The 18,323-nt window shown below is 42.9% G+C and overlaps 1 protein-coding gene and 1 long non-coding RNA gene across 5 annotated transcripts in view; one reads left to right on the forward strand and one right to left on the reverse strand.

Moving 5' to 3' along the window:
• Nucleotides 1-2,422: 2,422 nt before the first annotated feature.
• Nucleotides 2,423-15,318, reverse strand: LOC140732136 (uncharacterized). The gene is made up of 2 exons (XR_012099993.1): nucleotides 15,212-15,318; nucleotides 2,423-2,627 (listed from the first exon to the last, which is right to left on the reverse strand). It is a non-coding gene; the product is annotated as an uncharacterized lncRNA (long non-coding RNA).
• Nucleotides 7,390-18,323, forward strand: part of ddc (dopa decarboxylase) — a 105,036-nt gene continuing 94,102 nt past the window's right edge. Inside the window, exons 1-3 of one of the 4 annotated variants that reach the window (XM_073054339.1) lie at nucleotides 7,390-7,965; nucleotides 16,209-16,428; nucleotides 16,856-16,969. In XM_073054339.1, the coding sequence (XP_072910440.1) occupies nucleotides 7,628-7,965; nucleotides 16,209-16,428; nucleotides 16,856-16,969 (672 nt within the window). In that variant the 5' untranslated portion in view covers nucleotides 7,390-7,627. Of the gene's footprint in view, nucleotides 7,966-15,527; nucleotides 15,762-15,940; nucleotides 16,089-16,205; nucleotides 16,429-16,855; nucleotides 16,970-18,323 lie in introns of those variants that run through there. The other 3 variants (XM_073054341.1, XM_073054342.1, XM_073054340.1) reach the window with 3 other exon arrangements.

Here is an 18,323-nt window from a genome sequence, read left to right on the forward strand (position 1 = left end):
CTCAGGCCCTGGGAAATGAATATCTGTCAAAGAACCTTGAAAACTGTAAGGAAACTAAGGACAGAGCTGCTCACCAGTACACATGTTTTCACTACTAATTACTTGCATGAATAGTTCCCTACTGAAGAGATGTGGAAGTCTGCATATTAGCATCTGACTCTTTTAGTGCTCAATGCAGTGACTCTTTAAATGTTCTGTCTTCAGAATTACAGGGAAGAGCAAGGCATTATTATATTTAACTGTTAAAGGTATGTAATGTTTAGATTATATCGATGTACAATAGTTTTACATCATCTGATGTTCAGCAGTTTCATCTAACTTATCATATTACTTACAGTGATTATATTTATATTAGTTTATTTATGGTGTTTATTCAGTCTTAATAAATTCAAGAATTAGGAGTTGCTTTCTGAATACACAAACAAATGAACCAGGAGCAGGTCACTAAGCCCTCAAACCTAGTCTGCCACTTAACTTCACAGTTTTAACTCCCGGTTCCACAATTCCTACCAAATGTAACGTTTCATCCCCTTGCGTATCTTGAATCTATAAATCATTGCCTTAAAAGTATTCTGCTTTCATTACTTGTTTGAGGAAGGGTCAGCTCTCTCTTAAATGGGAAATCCCTTATTTTAACTAGTTTCGATTTTCCAGGTGTTGTTTCACAATGTCCATATCAACAAAGTATGCCCTCCCTACATTTGTATTCAGTTTCCCCAGCAATAAACAATAACATGTTATATACTTTCTTAATTACTTGCTTCACCTGTACACTATTGAATTATTCACCAGCTCACCCTAATGCCTCAGCATATTGGGGCTCTATAATCTTTCACTACTTAGGTAATGTGACACCATGTGACATCTGCCTTTGACCAGCACTCACTGACTTCATGATCACTGACCTCTTTCCTCAGCACCTGCCAACTCGACCTTCGAGCCTTTGCTCCAGGATTCACCGATTACAGATTTAACTTTCAGCCCTCAACTGCCGGATGCAGCTCTCACTGACCTGAGGGTTCACAGGCCTTTTGACTCCTTCCCATACAAACCTCCAACCCAGGCTAAGCGATCTGAGTATCGCTGCTCTGCTCAGAGCCTGCAGACCTGACCTCTAGGATTGCTGACATTTGACTGTGGACCTGGACTCAGAACAGTGGTTACTGCTCCTGACTCTACATTCTCTTTCATATCTGTACCTAAACCGTAACAAGACCATTAACTCCCAAGGCTGTCCCCAAAACCATCCCCATAAATCTAAAAATCAACAAAGTCTGAGCCATGAATGACATCGACAGACATCACAGGTTGGCAGCATCTTGACTTGAAATTCATATTAAATGGAAGGGACATATCTTTGATGATGTACTAAAGCAGGAGATCAGTATATAGATGATCCTTCCCTGATCTCATCATGAGAGTTCCAATGTGCGCTGTTTAACATGAGCATTAACCTGTTACTTTCTCCCACGTAAACTGCAGTGATACAGAGAATCAGAATTCCCCACACACACACAATGACCAGTATTGACGACCGATAAGTATCAGTGGAATTTATATTGTGAATGGATAGTTTTGTTGATAACTGGTTTGTATTGTAATTAATGTTTGCTACCCACATAATTCCACAACTGATTAATTCTCAATGTTATCCTTCATACAGGGTCATCAACTCCCCTTTGGTTCTGTTTGCTATTGAACCACACTAGTGTAGACTATTAAATTACCAAAACATCTTTGAGATGTGGGAGGAAATTGGAACACCAGTGTAGAATCATGTATTTAAAGACCATGCGAAGTCCATATTGGCAGCACCAAGGGTAGGTTTCAATCCAAGTGTTTGCTGCTCTGAGGCTCCAGTATTAGCTTTCAGTGCTTCTTGATGCCCTTAATGTCCCTTCGTCACTTCCTTACCTACTTTCCTGCCTATGTGTCAGCAAATTGTGACACCAATTTCACATAAGATGTGAAAATGGGGCCGCAGTACTAGACTCACTGCTTCTGGTCAGCAGAAAAAATTCACTTCTGCTTCACTTCCAGCCAAACTTCCATCCATACTACTATGTTGCCTTCTACTCTGAGCTTTTATTTTCTGCAATAACTTTTGACATGGTACCTTATTTAAAAACTTTCTAGATATCTGTTGTACATCCATTGGCTCCCTTTATCTACAGCATGTGCTACTTCTTCAAAAATGTCAAGCATGACATCCTTTTCATAAAATAATGTTGCCTTTTCCTGGATACCATGATATTTTTACAAATAAAATAATAACATCTTTAATAAGACATACTGAGCTTTTCTCAATGTCAGATGTTCAGCTAACTAGCCTTTTTCCAGCCTTCCTTTCTGAATCTGAATAAACATTTCTTCAAAGACCTAAATGTTAAACCATTCAGTATTTAATAATTTAGTAGACTAGTTTAAAGACACAGTTTATTCACATACATGGGGGAAATGCTCAAAGGATTGTCCACCACGTTACAGATGGTTATCATTAGGACAGTTCTAGTGACAATGAAAGGAATTGAAGGTTCTGTCCTCTCTCATGAAGCAGGGATTTCACTTTCTCCATACAGTAGGCATGGCAATAGTATTGGAACTCTGCAGTAGAACCATTAGCTGACCTGGAAATTAAGCAAAATGAAGAAAATGGTAGTTAATGAGATCATAACTTGTGTGATATGTTTCATTTCAGTGCAATTTTGAAATGTTTTCTTTAACTGAAAGTTCTTTCATTCTACCTATACGATCAAAACCATATAATAACATCCAGAAAAGTACTGTTGGATTGGTATGTATAATTGTTATTTTCTTTGTAGTTCAACTTTCTTATGCTTGTTTTTATTTTTTATATAATTACCTATACACAGGTAATTCTTCAGAGCGTTTCTTTTAGTGGTTACAGTTGCCTTTTCCGTAACAGGTATCGCATTCCTTCAATGGGGGCTATCTTATTGGTTAAAGTAGGCAACAAAATTTGAATAGAACATATGCCATCAACAATCTAGTATAAGAGGACCAAATCACTTTGATTTGCACTCTTATGTCTTTGGTCTTCCTCCTGCCACTATGCCTTGCTTTTGCTCTCCACTTCTTCCTTTCCTTCCTTTCTTTTTCCAATATTTTTATTAAATTTCATATACACAAATACAGAATTCATAAGGATACTTATTATAAGCACAGCACATCACACAAACCAGTCTTCCATCCTTGGACTCACTTTACACCGCACGCAGTTGGAACAGTGCTGCCAGGATATTCAAGGACACGACCCACCCAGCCAACACACTTTTTGTCCCTCTTCCCTCTGGGAGAAGGTTCAGGAGCTTGAAGATTTGTACAGCCAGATTTGGGAACAGCTTCTTTCCAACTGTGATAAGACTGCTGAACGGATCCTGACCTGGATCTGGGCCGTACCTTCCAAATATCTGGACCTGACTTGCACTACCTTACTTTCCCTTTTCTATTTTCTAATTATGATTTATAATTTAAATTTTTACTATATTTACTTCGATTTGTACTTCAGGGAGTGCGAAGCGCAAAATCAAATATTGCTTTGATGATTGTACGCTCTAGTATCAATTGTTTGGTGACAATAAAGTAAGTAAATCAAAATAAGATAGCACAAAATGCACTACTGTATATATAAATCACACTGATACAATCACAGTATCCCATATTCATGATCAATTGAATAAAATAAATTGAATTATGAAGTACAATGATATGGTTAATTATATTTTTAAAAAACCTACACCCACTACCAAGACAAAGCTAGTTGGTTAAAAAAAGAGTACTTTACCATATAGTGTTTTATGATAATAGCCCAGAACTATATTTTAATAACAATTCAAAGATTTTTAAAATAGTTCAGAAAGGGTTAGAATCAGAAATCAAACAACGAATCTTCTCTAAATTTAAACATGACATAACATTGCATAACCATTGCGCATGTGTGGAGGAGGGGGGACAACCTCCATCCATTTAAGCAAGATCGCCCTCCTAACCATAAGAGAAATAAAAGCCAGTACCCGCAAATGAGAAGGCTCCAAAACTTATAGCTCTTTCCTCAACAATACCAAATAAGGCAGTCAAAGGATTAGGCTTAAAATTAACTTTAAAAAGTACAGAAAAAGTTTGGAATACATCTTTCCAATATTTTTCAAAGCTTGAACATGACCAAAATGTATGAATTAATGAAGCCTCTCCATTATTACATCTGTCACAATAAGGAGATATATCTGCAAAAAAAACAAGAGAGCTTGTCTTTAGACATATGAGCCCTATGTACTATTTTTAATTGTAGGAGGGAATGACGAGTACATAACAATGAAGGGTTAACCATTTTTAATATAGCCCTCCAGGTCTCATCAGATAATGAAGTCTGTAAATCCTTTCCCTAATCATTTTTAATTTTGTCTAACAGAGCCATTCTCAATCCCAACAACAGATCATAAATATAAGATATTGAGCCACTATCAAAAGGTTTCAAATTAAAAATTACATCTATTATGTTCTTATCTGGGCTGGTAGGAAATATATGTAGTTTAGGTCTTAAAAAATCTCTAATCTGTAGATATCGAAAAAAGTGGGTATTTGATAGGTTATATTTCACTGAGAGCTGCTCAGAAGAAGAAAGATTCCCTCCAACAAACAGATCTTGAAATCATTTAATGCCTAATCTATCCCATTCTCTAAAAAACAGATCGGTTGTAGACGGTTTAAAAAAATTAGGAAAAAACTGGACTAGAAAGGGAAAATCTCAATAAACCGAAATGTTTTCTAATCTGTAGCCAGATCCTCAAAGCGTGTTTAATCACCAAACTATCAGTTAATTTTTTTTTAAATAATAAGGAAAAGAGGTTCCAAGAAGAGAAATAATAGAAAATTTTGTAACAGAGTTGGCTTCCAAGAAGACCCATGTTGGGCAATCCTCAAGAATGTAAGATTTTATATGTTAATTGCCCAATGATATAACCTAAAATTGAGTAGAGCAAGGCCTCCATTCTTTTTAATTTTTTGAAGGTGGGCTTTATTTAATCGGGGGTTTCTGTTCTTCCATATATAGGAAGAAAGAATCAAATATAAAGAATCAAAAAAAAAGATTTAGGAATAAAAACAGGTACTGCTTGAAAAAGGAATATAAATTTAGGTAAAATATTCATTTTAATAGAATTGATTCGACCAATCAATGATAAGGAGAGAGGCGACCAATTAGAAAGTGGCTTTTTCACATAATTCATTAAGGTTAGAACATTTTCTTTGAATAGATCTTTATAATTCTTAGTGATTATTACATCCAAATATGTACATTTGGGGAAATGTACATTTCCTGAGGAAAGAACTGATGCAGCTGGGACAGAACAGTTTCTCCCCTGCCGAACGACTCTGGAGACGGAGAGCTGGGGTTTGTTACTATTGTGGCCAGTCTGGACACATCCAGGATACCTGTCCTCTTTGACCAAAAGGGAGGGCTCACCAGTAGAAAGGGGTACCCTGGTGAGCCAGACGACACTCCCTTCAGACTCCCAGACCCAGATGCAGATCCAAGCTACCGTGAACTATCACCAACAGTCCCTGTCCCTATCCGCCTTTGTGGATTCTGGGGCCGAGGGAAATCTGTTGGACGAAGACATGGCCTCCCGGGCCGGAATTCCTTGGGAACCATTAAGTACCCCTCTGGAGGCTCGGGTGCTGGACAGAAATCTTTTGGCTCTGGTCACCCACTGTATGCCACCCGACTTTGATTCTGTCAGGTAACCATCGAGAGAAGGTACGATTTAATCTAATCCATTTTCCTCAAGCCCCTATAGTTCTGGGATACCCCTAGATGAACTACCACAAACCCCACATCGACTGGTCTACTGGGAGAATAGCTAGCTGGAGCCCGTGTTGCCACGCCACCTGTCTGCAGTCGGCTCTGTTCCCTAGGGAGCCTACCACAACCTTGTCTGTCTTGGAAACCCTCGACTTGTCCAGAGTTCCCGCAGAATACCATGACCTGGGACAAGTATTCAGCAAACAACGGGCCCTTTCCCTGCCTCCACACCACCTGTATGATTGTGCTATTGCCCTTCTTCCTGGGGCCTCATTATCCACCAGTCGCCTATATAACTTGTCCTGACCTGAGAGAAAGGCCATGGAGAAATACATTAGTGAGTCCCTCGTGGCGAGCATTATTCGACCCTCATCCTCCCCAGTGGTCGCCGGTTTCTTCTTTGTAAAGAAAAAGGATGGGTTCCTTCATCCCTGTATTGATTACCAGGGTCTTAACAACATAACCGTTAAAAACAAGTACCCACTGTCCCTCATTAACTCGGCATTTGAACCACTTCATGGAGCCACCATCTTCTTGAAGTTGGATCTTCCTCGCGCCTACCATCTAGTTAGGTTAAGGGAGGGAGACGAGTGGAAGACGGCATTTAATACACCATTAGGCCACTTCGAATACTTGGTCATGCCGTTTGGCCTCACCAGTGCCCCTGCCGTTTTTCAAGCCCTAATCAATGACATGCTGAGGGAATTTATTAACCTCTTTGTGTTCGTCTATCTAGATGACATCTTAATATTTTCTGGCAGCCTCCAGAAATACATTCATCATGTCTGTCTAGTCCTACAGAGACTGTGGGAGAACAAGTTATTTGTGAAGGCGGAGAAGTGTGAATTCTGCGTTCCCTCGGACAGCTTCCTGGGCTACATCATCGAGAGTGGGCAAGCGAGGACAGATCCTGAGAAGATCGGTACAGTGGAAGAATGGCCCAGACCCATGACCCATGACCCGCAAGCAACTTCAGCGGTTTTTGGGGTTTGCAAACTTCTATCGGCAATTTATCAGCGATTACAGTCGGGTGGCAGAGTCCCTTACCCGAATGACCTCGCCAACAACACCTTTTCTTTGGGACCCCGAGGCCGATTCAGCATTCACTGAACTGAAGAGGCGTTTCACAACCGCTCCCATTCTTGTCCAACCGGACTCCTCCTGCCAATTCATTATAGAGGTTGACGCCTCCGACTCCAGGGTGGGAGCAGTTCTGTCCCAGCAATCAAGTCCGGACAAGAAGCTTCATCCCTGTGCCGCCTTTTCTCGCCGGCTGTCCCCCGCCGAATAGAATTACGATGTGGGGAATTGGGAGCTACTGCCGGTCAAGCTAGTGTTGGAAGAATGGAGGCACTGGCTGGAGGGGGTGGAACACCCATTTATTGTTTGGACTGATCATAAGAACCTCGGATATATTCAGACCGCCAAACGTTTGAACTCCCGCCAGGCCCGTTGGGCATTTTTTTTTGTCAATTCAAGTTTTCGCTCACTTACTGCCCGGGGTTCAAGAACGGGAAACCTGACGTGCTCTCCCACCAATACAATTCCAAGGAGGACACTGCCAGCCCAGAGACCATCCTCCCACCATCCTATGTGGTGGCAGCACTCACTTGGGAGGTTGAGTCCATAGTAAAAGAGGCCCAACGGGATGACCCTGACCCCGGCAACGGACCCGCCGATTGCCTTTTTGTACCCGATTCCATCAGGTCTCAGGTTCTCCAGTGGGGGCACACATCTCGGTTTGCCTGCCACCCCGGGAGTGATTGGACACTGTCTCTCCTGAAAAGACACTTTTGGTGGCCTTCCATGGAGGCAGATACCCATTCCTATATATCTGCATGTTCCATGTATGCCAACAGAAAAGCATCCCACTGGCCACCTGCTGGATTATTTCATCCCCTACCTGTTCCTGGTTGTCCTTGGTCATACATAGCCCTAGATTTTGTCACTGGTCTACCCCCTTCACACGGAAACACCACTGTACTCACCGTGGTAGACCAGTTCTCCAAGACGTTGCATTTTATAGCCCTCCCTAAACTCCCTTCTACGCAGGAGACCACAGACCTTCTCGTCCGCCCTGTCTTCCATCTCCACGGAATTCCTGCGGACATCATCTCCATCGGCGTCCCCAATTCATCTCGCAGGTATGGAAGTACTTCTGTCAAGCCCTGGGTACCTTTGTTAGCCTGTCATCCAGCTTCCATCCACAGACAAACGGGCAAACAGACAGGTCAACCAGGATTTGGAGGCAGTGCTACGTTGTATAATAACCAAACAACCCGTCTACCTGGAGTGACCACCTTGCATAGGTAGAACACGCCCACAACTCTCTGGTTAGTACTGCCACCAGAAGATCTCCTTTTGAATGCTCCCTTGGGTACCAGCCCCCCCCCCCCCCACCCACTGTTGTCCCACTCACGAAGAGGAGATTGCAGTGTTGTCTGTTCAGGCCCATATCAATTGGTGCTGTAAGGTTTCAGAGGACACACGCAACGCCCTTCCGATCAGCCAATCGAAACCAGAGGATTGCTGATTGCCATCGGACTCCAGTGCCTGAGTATCGACCTGGGCAGAAGGTGTGGCTCTTGTCCAGAGACATTCCTCTCAAAAAGGAGCCTAAGAAACTCGCTCCTCGCTTCCTGGGACCTTTCGAAGTTGAGGTCCACAGCAGTCCGACTTAAGCTACCTAAGTCTATGCACATCCACCCTACTTTTCACGTTTCCCAATTAAAACCAGTTTCCATCAGTCCCTTGTGTCCTCTGACCGAAACCCCTCCACCCGCCCGAATCATCGACAACCTCCAGCCATACACAGTCCGGAGGCTACTGGATATGCACTGTCGGGTCAGGGTCCTCCAATACCTGGTCGACTGGGAAGGGTACGGCCCAGAGGAGCATTCCTGGGTTCCACGCTCCTTCATCCTGGGCTCTTCCCTCATCCAGGACTTCCATCCGGACAATGCTGGAGGTTCCGGTTGAGGAGGGGGTACTGTCATGGTCCCGTCTGGCAATCCCCCATCTCCTTGATTGGGCCTTAATCCCCTCGTCTGATTTCCAATTGTTCCCAGTTCCATTAATTACAGCACACCTGGTTTCCATCAGGGAATGCAGGATAAGAACCCTGGCATCACAGCAATGGGCTGCCAGTTCGTTGGTCAATTCTAGTGTGTGTAAACCTCATTTCCTGATCCCTTAGGACTATCAATTCTAAGCTCCGCACCATTCCCTGGATAATCTACGTAAACCTTGTCTCCGTGTAAAGACTCTCCTGGACACCCATTTCACGTTCACGACTGTGCTAGCGCCTCACGACCCTGACTCCATGTCTGTGTCCTGCACTTGGGTTTGTCCCCAGCCACGTCCTTGCACAGAAAGATCTAATTGAAGCCTGTAGATGGCAGAAAGAAAGTAAGCTAGTATCTATACTGATCCTCAACGTGCTTTTGGAGTAGTTCATGATTTTGAAAACTTGTGGGCAGCTATAGGAGCCCCTATCAATTCGTACAGGAATTCATGCATGTTATACAATTGCCATCAGAAGTGGCTGTATTAAAATATAAAAGCCAGTCCAAAATGACTTCAATAGAAAGCCTTATAAATGTATTCACAGTTGAGATTGCAAAAAAATTGCAGCACAGGAAGGAGTAAAAGAAGTAATAAAATGTCAGAATTAAAAGTACTGAGAACACCGAATGAGTGAATGAAAGAACCAAGATTATGAAAACAAAGGTGAACTCTATGTAACATATGAACATACAAGATATATTCAATGCTCTAACGAAGAAAAGTGGTTCTGGATGGCGAAAGTTGCGAGGTAAAACATTGAGTGTGGAGATATGGCACTAGTCAGAGACTAGTGTTACGTACCCCGTAACTGGGTCACTTACCAGCAAAGATAGAGAGGTTTATTGAAGTCTGATGGTACTATTTTTAAAAGTCTTTATTTATAAAGGGGCACAAAAATAAGGTTAATACAAACATTCAGGTAATATACGTCGTCAATACTCAATCTAAAGCGCGGGTATAGTAATAATCATCAATAAGAAATAGCTCTATCGTTTGTCTAGGGGGTAATATATTGTCCGTTGGAAATATAAGAGTCACTCAGTTCCTGCAGGCTTCTGGTTTTTGGGGACTGCTGGGTTTTCACTTGTTGGAGAGAGAGAGAGATTTGAGAGAAAAGCAACTTGCCCGGGTCTTTTGATGAGGCCAATCCGTTTAGTCGGGGGAGTTGGTTCCCCGTTGTTAGTTCAAGAAAATCGTTTCTGTGGTACCCGCCACCGGCACCCAGGCAAGGGAACCAAACACACGTGGCTTCCTTCAAAATGGCTGCCCGCTATTACGGGATCGCTAGCGTCTCTTCTGGTGCATCTGAGGGGGCTGTTCCTACAGCCCCTCTTTTAACCTGACTGGCAGGATTGAAGATGTCAATCAGGTTGGTGGATGATGCAATCTCTCTCTCAACCTGCCCACGTTGCCCGAGGGCTTGCACGTATACTAGTCCCCAATACACAAATGTGTCTCCAAGGAACGAGGCATCCAGCACGTCTCTCTCCCATTTCCTGGGTCCACTGACTCACCCCCCCCCCTTTAGTGCTCTTGCAATTCTCACAAAGGAGGGGGCTGCGCACATAACACCTCCCCTCTTCACAGCGTTTTTACCAGCGGTTAAAACGAAATAGTACAGAGTCTTCCAGGATTGGGGAAACTAACACAATACAACAGCTTTTCTTTTCACTACAGAGCAATACAGTTATACATTTAATTCAACATCTAGACAGTTACCGACTACAGTGTCACTTCCTTTACTAGCTTAACATCTTGTACCTTACTAAAGTCTTATAGCATCAGACTTCAACTTAATAACCACCTATTTTTTTTCTTCAGCAAACAAAACTACCGAGTTGTGATCCCCGACGGGGAGCCAGGCAGGCTTCCAAGGGGTTTGTCTTTATTATTCACATGCTTTGCTGAAATCCCGTACAACCGGCTGGGCTATTTAAAAAAATGGCGCCCTTCATTAACCGTCGTCTCTTTTCCGGTGAGTTCCTACGGGAGGAACTCGGGTAGTTTGGGGAGGTAAACTCCTACCCGCCTCGTTCATAGGGGTTATTTTACCAACACCGTGTCCCAAACTTAGACCATTTCCACCCAATTCTTTAATTTTACACAGGTGGCTATCTCTCTTGTCAGGACCCTTCAGGCTATGGTTTGTAATTCGAACTCTTTGTTCAAGCAGCATTTCAGATTCTGCCTCGTCACACCCCATTCTGGAATAACAATAGTGTTTGGCCCCGGCATCTCCCGGCTTAATCTGTAAACGATCTTCAGGGTTTAAAATTTCTGCATTCGATTTGGGAACTACAAATTTTCCGTTTCCTTCAATAATAATATTTATCTCCCCATTTTCAAGCTCCGCTTTAAGATTCACCACACCTTCGAGCACAAACACCGGGGAACTCTCACTTCCCCCTATTACCAAGGTTAACCCTTTCTTCACTGAACCCAGTCTATCTGACCCAAAAGGACGGCCGTCTCGTTCAGCTGAATCAGATACCTCAGACTTTTTCTGAGCTCCGTGACTAGGTTCAGGACCACGTGCATCCCCATCTTGGACACACTCAAATGGGACATTGACCTCTTCCAGGCTTTCAATACCCGTACCTTTTTCAAATTCTAAATTCCCCTGATCCTCCCAGGTACTCTCTGGGTGACTCCCTTCCGGAGAAAACTCAACCCCATGGGCTGAAGCAACCTCATCTGCCAACCCAGCAGACTTCTTCAAGGCAAGGGCACTCTTTTCATCTAGGACTGCCCTCATTTCATTGTCGGGAACACCTTTAGAATTTTCAACTTCGTCAAACAGGCCTGCCACACCAGACAGATCATCCATGTCCAACTCTGGACCTCTTAACCGCTCTAAAGGTTCCTCATCTTTATTTTCTGCCTCTAGAACCTTGCCCCTCTTTAAGGACAGATCTACCTCTTCTCCCTTACCCTCTTGCACTTTACTACTCTTCGCTTTACCACCCTCTAAACCCTCATGGCACAGGGTCGGTAAAAACGTCTCGGCCAAATCAAAACTGGCCAGATTTAAACTGCTCTCGGTCTCAGCTGCCGCTCTCGACAGGCTGTGAGTGACCGCGCGTGCGGGATAGCTCTTGGGAGCTAGGGGCGGAGCCTCAACATGCATAGGGGGTTTGATCAGCGTCATGGCGGCCCAAACCTTACCCCCGGCTAAATCGTTACCACGGAGGACGTCCACATCAGTTCTCGGGAATTCTGATGGCACCCCTATTTCAACTGATCCATACACCAGCTCACAATCCATAATGACCTTATGTAAGGACACCATTTCTATCCTTTTATTTATCCCCTTCACCGCTACCATGCCCTTTTTTCGACCAAACTCGAGTACCTTACGGCTGATCAACGACAGCTCAGCCCCCGTGTCTCTCCAGATTCGTACGGGAATTGGTGGGTCCCCCTTCCTCAAAGACACGGTCCCGTGTGACAGACAAGTCTCAGACCCTTCTCGTACTCTGTCTACCCGGGGCTCTCTTGTCAATTTACTGATTACCACGGCACATCCGATAGGGACTGCTGCTTTCCCTTTTCCCGTCTCCCCCCTCGGAGCAAAGCACCGAGACGCAACATGCCCGCTCTTCCCACGATTAAAACAGGTCAAGCCCGGAAATCTCTGGCCGTCTGACCTTTCCCCCTCAACCTTACCACTAGCTCCCGGCGGGACCTCTGCCTCAGCCGGCGGACTTTCTCGATCGTTCCCACGGTCTCTCGGGTAACTTTTTGTCGAGGAAAACTTTGTCTTGTGGGTTAGGGCATATTCATCTGCGAACCTAGCAAATTCTGAGATGGACTTATTCGGCTTCTCAGTCAAATACATCCGGATCTCCTCCGGAACACAACCTTTAAATTCCTCAATCAAAATTAACTCCCTAAGACGCCCATGATCCTCGCCCACCATTTCTGCGGTGCACCAATGGTCCAAGAGCACCCCCTTCTCATGGGCAAACACGGTATACGTCTGATTACACCCTTTCCATAAATTTCTGAACTTTTGTCTATATGCTTCAGGTACTAGCTCGTAACCCCAGAGAATGGCCGCCTTTACTTGGTCATAGTTCTCTTCCCCTTCCGTGGACAACGCCGCATATGCCCGCTGTGCCTTCCCTCTTAACACACTTTGTAACAACGCCACCCACTGTGCTCTGGGCCACTTCTGATTCACTGCCACCTTTTCAAAAAGCAAGAAATAACTATCAACATCCGTCTCCTCGAACGGGGGTACCTACCTCAACGCCCGACTAACATCAAACCGCTCCTCTCGGTCTGACCCCTGACTTCGTGGCTCTTGCTTTAACTTCTCCATCTCCAAGGCATGTTTCCTCTCTCTCTCTGCCTCACTCACCTCTAACTCCTTTAGCTGGAGCACGTGCTCCCTTTCTTTCTCTTTCTCTCTCTCGGCTGCTTCCAGCTGCTTTAACTTAATTTCATGTTCCCACCTTAATTTCTCCAACTCTAACTGAGCCGTCCCACTAGCTGGTACCTTTTCAGGGATATTTTCCAATACCTCAGCTGCAAACACATTCTTCCCAATGTAATACTGAGTTATGGCCCTTCGCACCTCCCGCTTTTTCCTTGACGACCTCACCTCTGTGAGGCTTAAACCCTTCGCCAAATTTACCAAGTCTGATTTGGTGGCCGCCTCTAGCGCCCCCAGAGTCGGGTTTTCCAAAAATTCATCCACGTCCATCTTTGCTGATTTCCCGTCTGGCTACCCATGTACCAGATCCAAGTTTGGACTTACAATCCCGATTCACTGGCCCTCAATTTTTGGTATCAAATCCTGGGACGAGATCCCCAAGTTGTTACGTACCCCGTAACTGGGTCACTTACCAGCAAAGATAGAGAGGTTTGTTGAAGTCTGATGGTACTATTTTTAAAAGTCTTTATTTATAAAGGGGCACAAAAATAAGATTAATACAAACATTCAGATAATATACGTCGTCAATACTCAATCTAAAGCGCGGGTATAGTAATAATCATCAATAAGAAATAGCTCTATCGTTTGTCTAGGGGGTAATATATTGTCCGTTGGAAATATAAGAGTCACTCAGTTCCTGCAGGCTTCTGGTTTTTGGGGACCGCTGGGTTTTCACTTGTTGGAGAGAGAGAGAGATTTGAGAGAAAAGCAACTTGCCCGGGTCTTTTGATGAGGCCAATCCGTTTAGTCGGGGGAGTTGGTTCCCCGTTGTTAGTTCAAGAAAATCGTTTCTGTGGTACCCGCCACCGGCACCCAGGCAAGGGAACCGAACACACGTGGCTTCCTTCAAAATGGCTGCCCGCTATTACGGGATCACTAGCGTCTCTTCTGGTGCGTCTGAGGGGGCTGTTCCTACAGCCCCTCTTTTACCCTGACTGGCAGGATTGAAGATGTCGATCAGGTTGGTGGATGATGCAATCTCTCTCTCACCCCGCCCATGTTGCCCGAGGGCTTGCACGTATACTAGTCCCCAATCCACAAATGTGTCTCCAAGGAACAAGGCATCCAGTACGTCTCTCTCCCATTTCCTGGGTCCACTGACTCACCCTCCCTTTAGTGCTCTTGCGATTCTCACAAAGGAGGGGGCTGCGCACATAACACTAGTAACTTCAAATATGTTGTTTTTCCTTATCTGACACAGCAGCTACACTCTCTAGGGTGCTCCCTAGGAAAAGATGATTAACAGATTCTACAAATTGTGGTGGAGACCCAAATTCAGGGCACAGACTTGATAAATAATTGAAAGATGCATGACAAATCCTGGAGCCACAGTTAAGTGGTCCCTGCCCCAGTTGGCCCATTTTTACACTTACAAGTGGACTACATTCTTTACCAAAGTGTCAAGAATACTCAGATGTACTAGTAATAGTGAACAAGTTTTCATGATGGGTGGAAACTACTTCAGCAAAGAAAGCCAATGCCACACACACAACAAATCTCTGATCAAGGATTATTTTCCTACATGGGGGTTGCCAGGTCACATTGACTCTGACCAAGGAATACATTTCACTGGAAGTGTTTGTCAGGATTTATGTAAACTGATGAACAATGAATGGTCAATAATAAACCAATTCCAATTCCAAATTTGTATTGTCATCAATACAGGTATAAGATAAGATATTTTCGAGGACTTTTCTGGCTCCCACAGCAGCAATAGCAACTCAATGCAAACCTCAGTATTATAACATAAGATAAAACTTTATTTATCCAAAGGAAATTATTGTTGTAAGGTTGCTCAGACAGAAACATATACTTTAAAGTATAAAATGCAAGCATTGAGTCCAAAAAATATAAAATGTGGATTAAAAAGTAATAGCACAAAATACCTAGGCATGGAGAAAGGATCTCCTGTGGCGTTCAGTGGTGCAGCTCGATGGAATCAGTCTGTGCTAAAGCTAGTCCTCTGTACTTGAATATGTTGCATCAAGTGTCGTGAACTTTTGAGCTGCATTATCACTTGCATTCAAGTATATTGCTCTAGTATCTCAAGCTTAGCAATAATTAACTTTCCCATGAATAAACAATGAAAATATAGCAAATATTAGAAGCAGAAAACTTTGCCTGAAATAGTTACTGGGGCAGTCAGTGCTGCAATTCTACCTGAAAGGGAATTGGAAAGTATCCGTAAAGCGGGCAAACTGAAGAAATAAAACCCAGTAAGCAGGGTTGTCGAAATAACGCTGTTTTACTCGGCCGCTTACTTCAAGCTTCCGGATACAGTATAATGCATAGGAGGAGCTTTATCCTGGTCCTGATTGTTGGAGGAAATTGGGTGGGACAATATTCTGATTTTGCCCTAGGTTACTCATATATATAAAAGAATCATTTCGCCTGGAAGTGCAGAGAACAAAGTACAAGAAAGCGGTGGAGGTAAACGTGAGTACAGATCAGTCCACGTTATTGATTCAACAAACTGACAAACATTTAATTACGGTGCCGTTTGAAATACATAATCCAACAAGTGTGTGCACAATGTGGAACACAGCTAAATGCGATCGGATTATTCTTCATCAGATTTATTAAAAGGCTCACCGCGTTAAGTAAAGCAGGCAGTGTTAAACGGTCACAACAGAAATTGTGATTGGCTCAATGGGAAGCTGGGTCAAGTGAACCCGGAATAATATAAACAGTTCTAAATAATCGAATTGATCTGGGTACTGAAGCAGTTTGCATCTGAAGAGAGTCGTTCATTTCGTGATTGTGGTAAAAAAGATAAATATCTTCTATTAGTTTTGATGTGTAGATTTTCTTTCTGATTTGACCAATGCCAAATTTTCCAGACGTTTACTAAAATGATAACGTTTCTAATGCTCTTTATAGTAGGAACCTGAACGAAAGCGCCATGGATTTCGAGGAATTCCGCGCAAGGGGCAAAGAAATGGTGGATTTTATTATAGATTACTTGAAATCTGTCGAACAGCGTCCAGTCTACCCAGCGGTGCAGCCCGGGTACCTTCGGCCTCTCATCCCAGACAGCGCTCCCCAGGACCCCGACAATTACGAGGAAATAATGAAGGATGTCGAGAGAGTCATCATGCCGGGGGTAAGAAAATATAACCAACTAATTTATTCCCTGGTTTTAGATAGCGCACCGTTTTTCTCTATATGAAATGCTGCAAATACTATATTAGAACAACCAGTTGCTAACGATGTGAGCAAATGGATAGAGAAATGACCACATGAAAGAGGAGCTTGCATAGCAGTGAACAGAAGGCAGTGTAGTCGAGATTTTTTGACCACTTGTTTGAATGAAATGTTTGTGAATCGATCGGTTATTGAAACATCGGCGAAATTATTAATAGTTTATTCTTATCTGTCCCTTTCCTTTCCAGTCCTGATGAAGGGTTTCCGCGACTCTTTATTCCCTCCGTAGATCCCGCCTGACTTGCTGAGTTCCTCGGTCATTAGTGATTGTTTCTTGTGCTTGTTTGGTTTCTATTCAATGTGATTACTTTGGTGTTTTTTTTCAGATCACCCACTGGCAAAGTCCTCATTTTCATGCCTATTTTCCTGCTATCATCTCCTTTCCTGGTCTTCTGGGCGATATGCTGTCTGGAGCCATTGGCTGCATCGGCTTTTCCTGGGTATGATTCTCCGATGTGTTTTTTATTATATATTATATGTGATTAGTTATGTAAAGGTTGTAGACACTGAATGTTGGGGTTCTGAGTCAACTTGTCTGACACAGCGGGAAAGGTGATTAACGTAATTCGACATCTTAAATGGAGCTTTCTGATCTTTTTGAATTTTCCTTTAGAAACAAAAATATTCAAGGTTTCCTATTTTTGGCGAATGCCTCCTTTGGCATAACATTCACAAGTTTATGTAACTCCCAGTTGTGAAGAAGCTGTTGGAAGTAAAGCAAACCACAACTCCATCAATCAATCTGACATTATAAAATGGTTCTTATTTTATTTTTCATTTCATTTTCTTCATTTTTGAGATGTATTTAAGCATTCCCAATGTTTCTGTTAGAATGCGTTATCGCTCATTTACCTATCCTAAGTTTATCCACTTACTGGTCCTTATAGAAAACAATATTATTCCTCCTTTAACAAATGCTTTTTATTTACACAGTCACAGTCTTTTAGTACATTCAGCTACAAGGCGCTGGTATAGAAATAACATTAATTGTTTTTCAATCCACGGTGTGATATTATAACTACTCTTGTGTCTTGTTGTCTCATACTCAATTCCCTAATCCATCTCTTATTTGCTAAAATGCACTGCCATTGCACTATTATAAACCCTTGAGTTTTTCATACATGCCCCAATCCCTTTCTTAACTTTCTTCTTAGCTTTTACAGGTTTACAGAATACTTTGCTATTCCTCATTGCCTTGCAATGCTGCTGATGTTGTTAGTATGAGAATTAGATGAAGCACCAACAATAAAACCCTGGGATAGTCCAAAGGAATTGTAGAAGTATGAAGTGAATCCAATGCAGAGGATTATTTGACCACATCTAGTTGGGTATGGAGGAAAATAGTTGGTCACAGTGAACTGATTCTAACTAACTGATGTATTTAAGAGTATGTTGGATAGGTTTATGATCAGGAGATCATATTTCATATGTCATAGATCAGTGGTAATATTTCAGGTTCTTGACCTTTGCCAGGACTGGAAGGACATAGACATATTTTGACATAAAATCATAAGCTACAGGAAAATATTACATTTCAAAGATATAAGAGTGAGAAAATGAGAGACAGGGAGTTAGTTTGTTGTAGAATAGAAGATGGGAGATTAAATGATAGGCAAAAGAGGTGATGGTGAGACAAACTTTAGATGGACAAAAAGCCGGAATTATAGCTGTTTTCTGAAATGGTTGGTCCATCTCCAGTCCAGAAACTGTATACTGCCTGAAGAAATTTTTAGGTGCTTTTCCTTGACCTTTTCTTCCATTACTTCTTCTGCTTTAACTGTTTGCTCAATATTC

This window comes from Hemitrygon akajei, chromosome 8 (genome assembly GCF_048418815.1).
Source record: "Hemitrygon akajei chromosome 8, sHemAka1.3, whole genome shotgun sequence".
NCBI lineage: Eukaryota > Metazoa > Chordata > Chondrichthyes > Myliobatiformes > Dasyatidae > Hemitrygon > Hemitrygon akajei.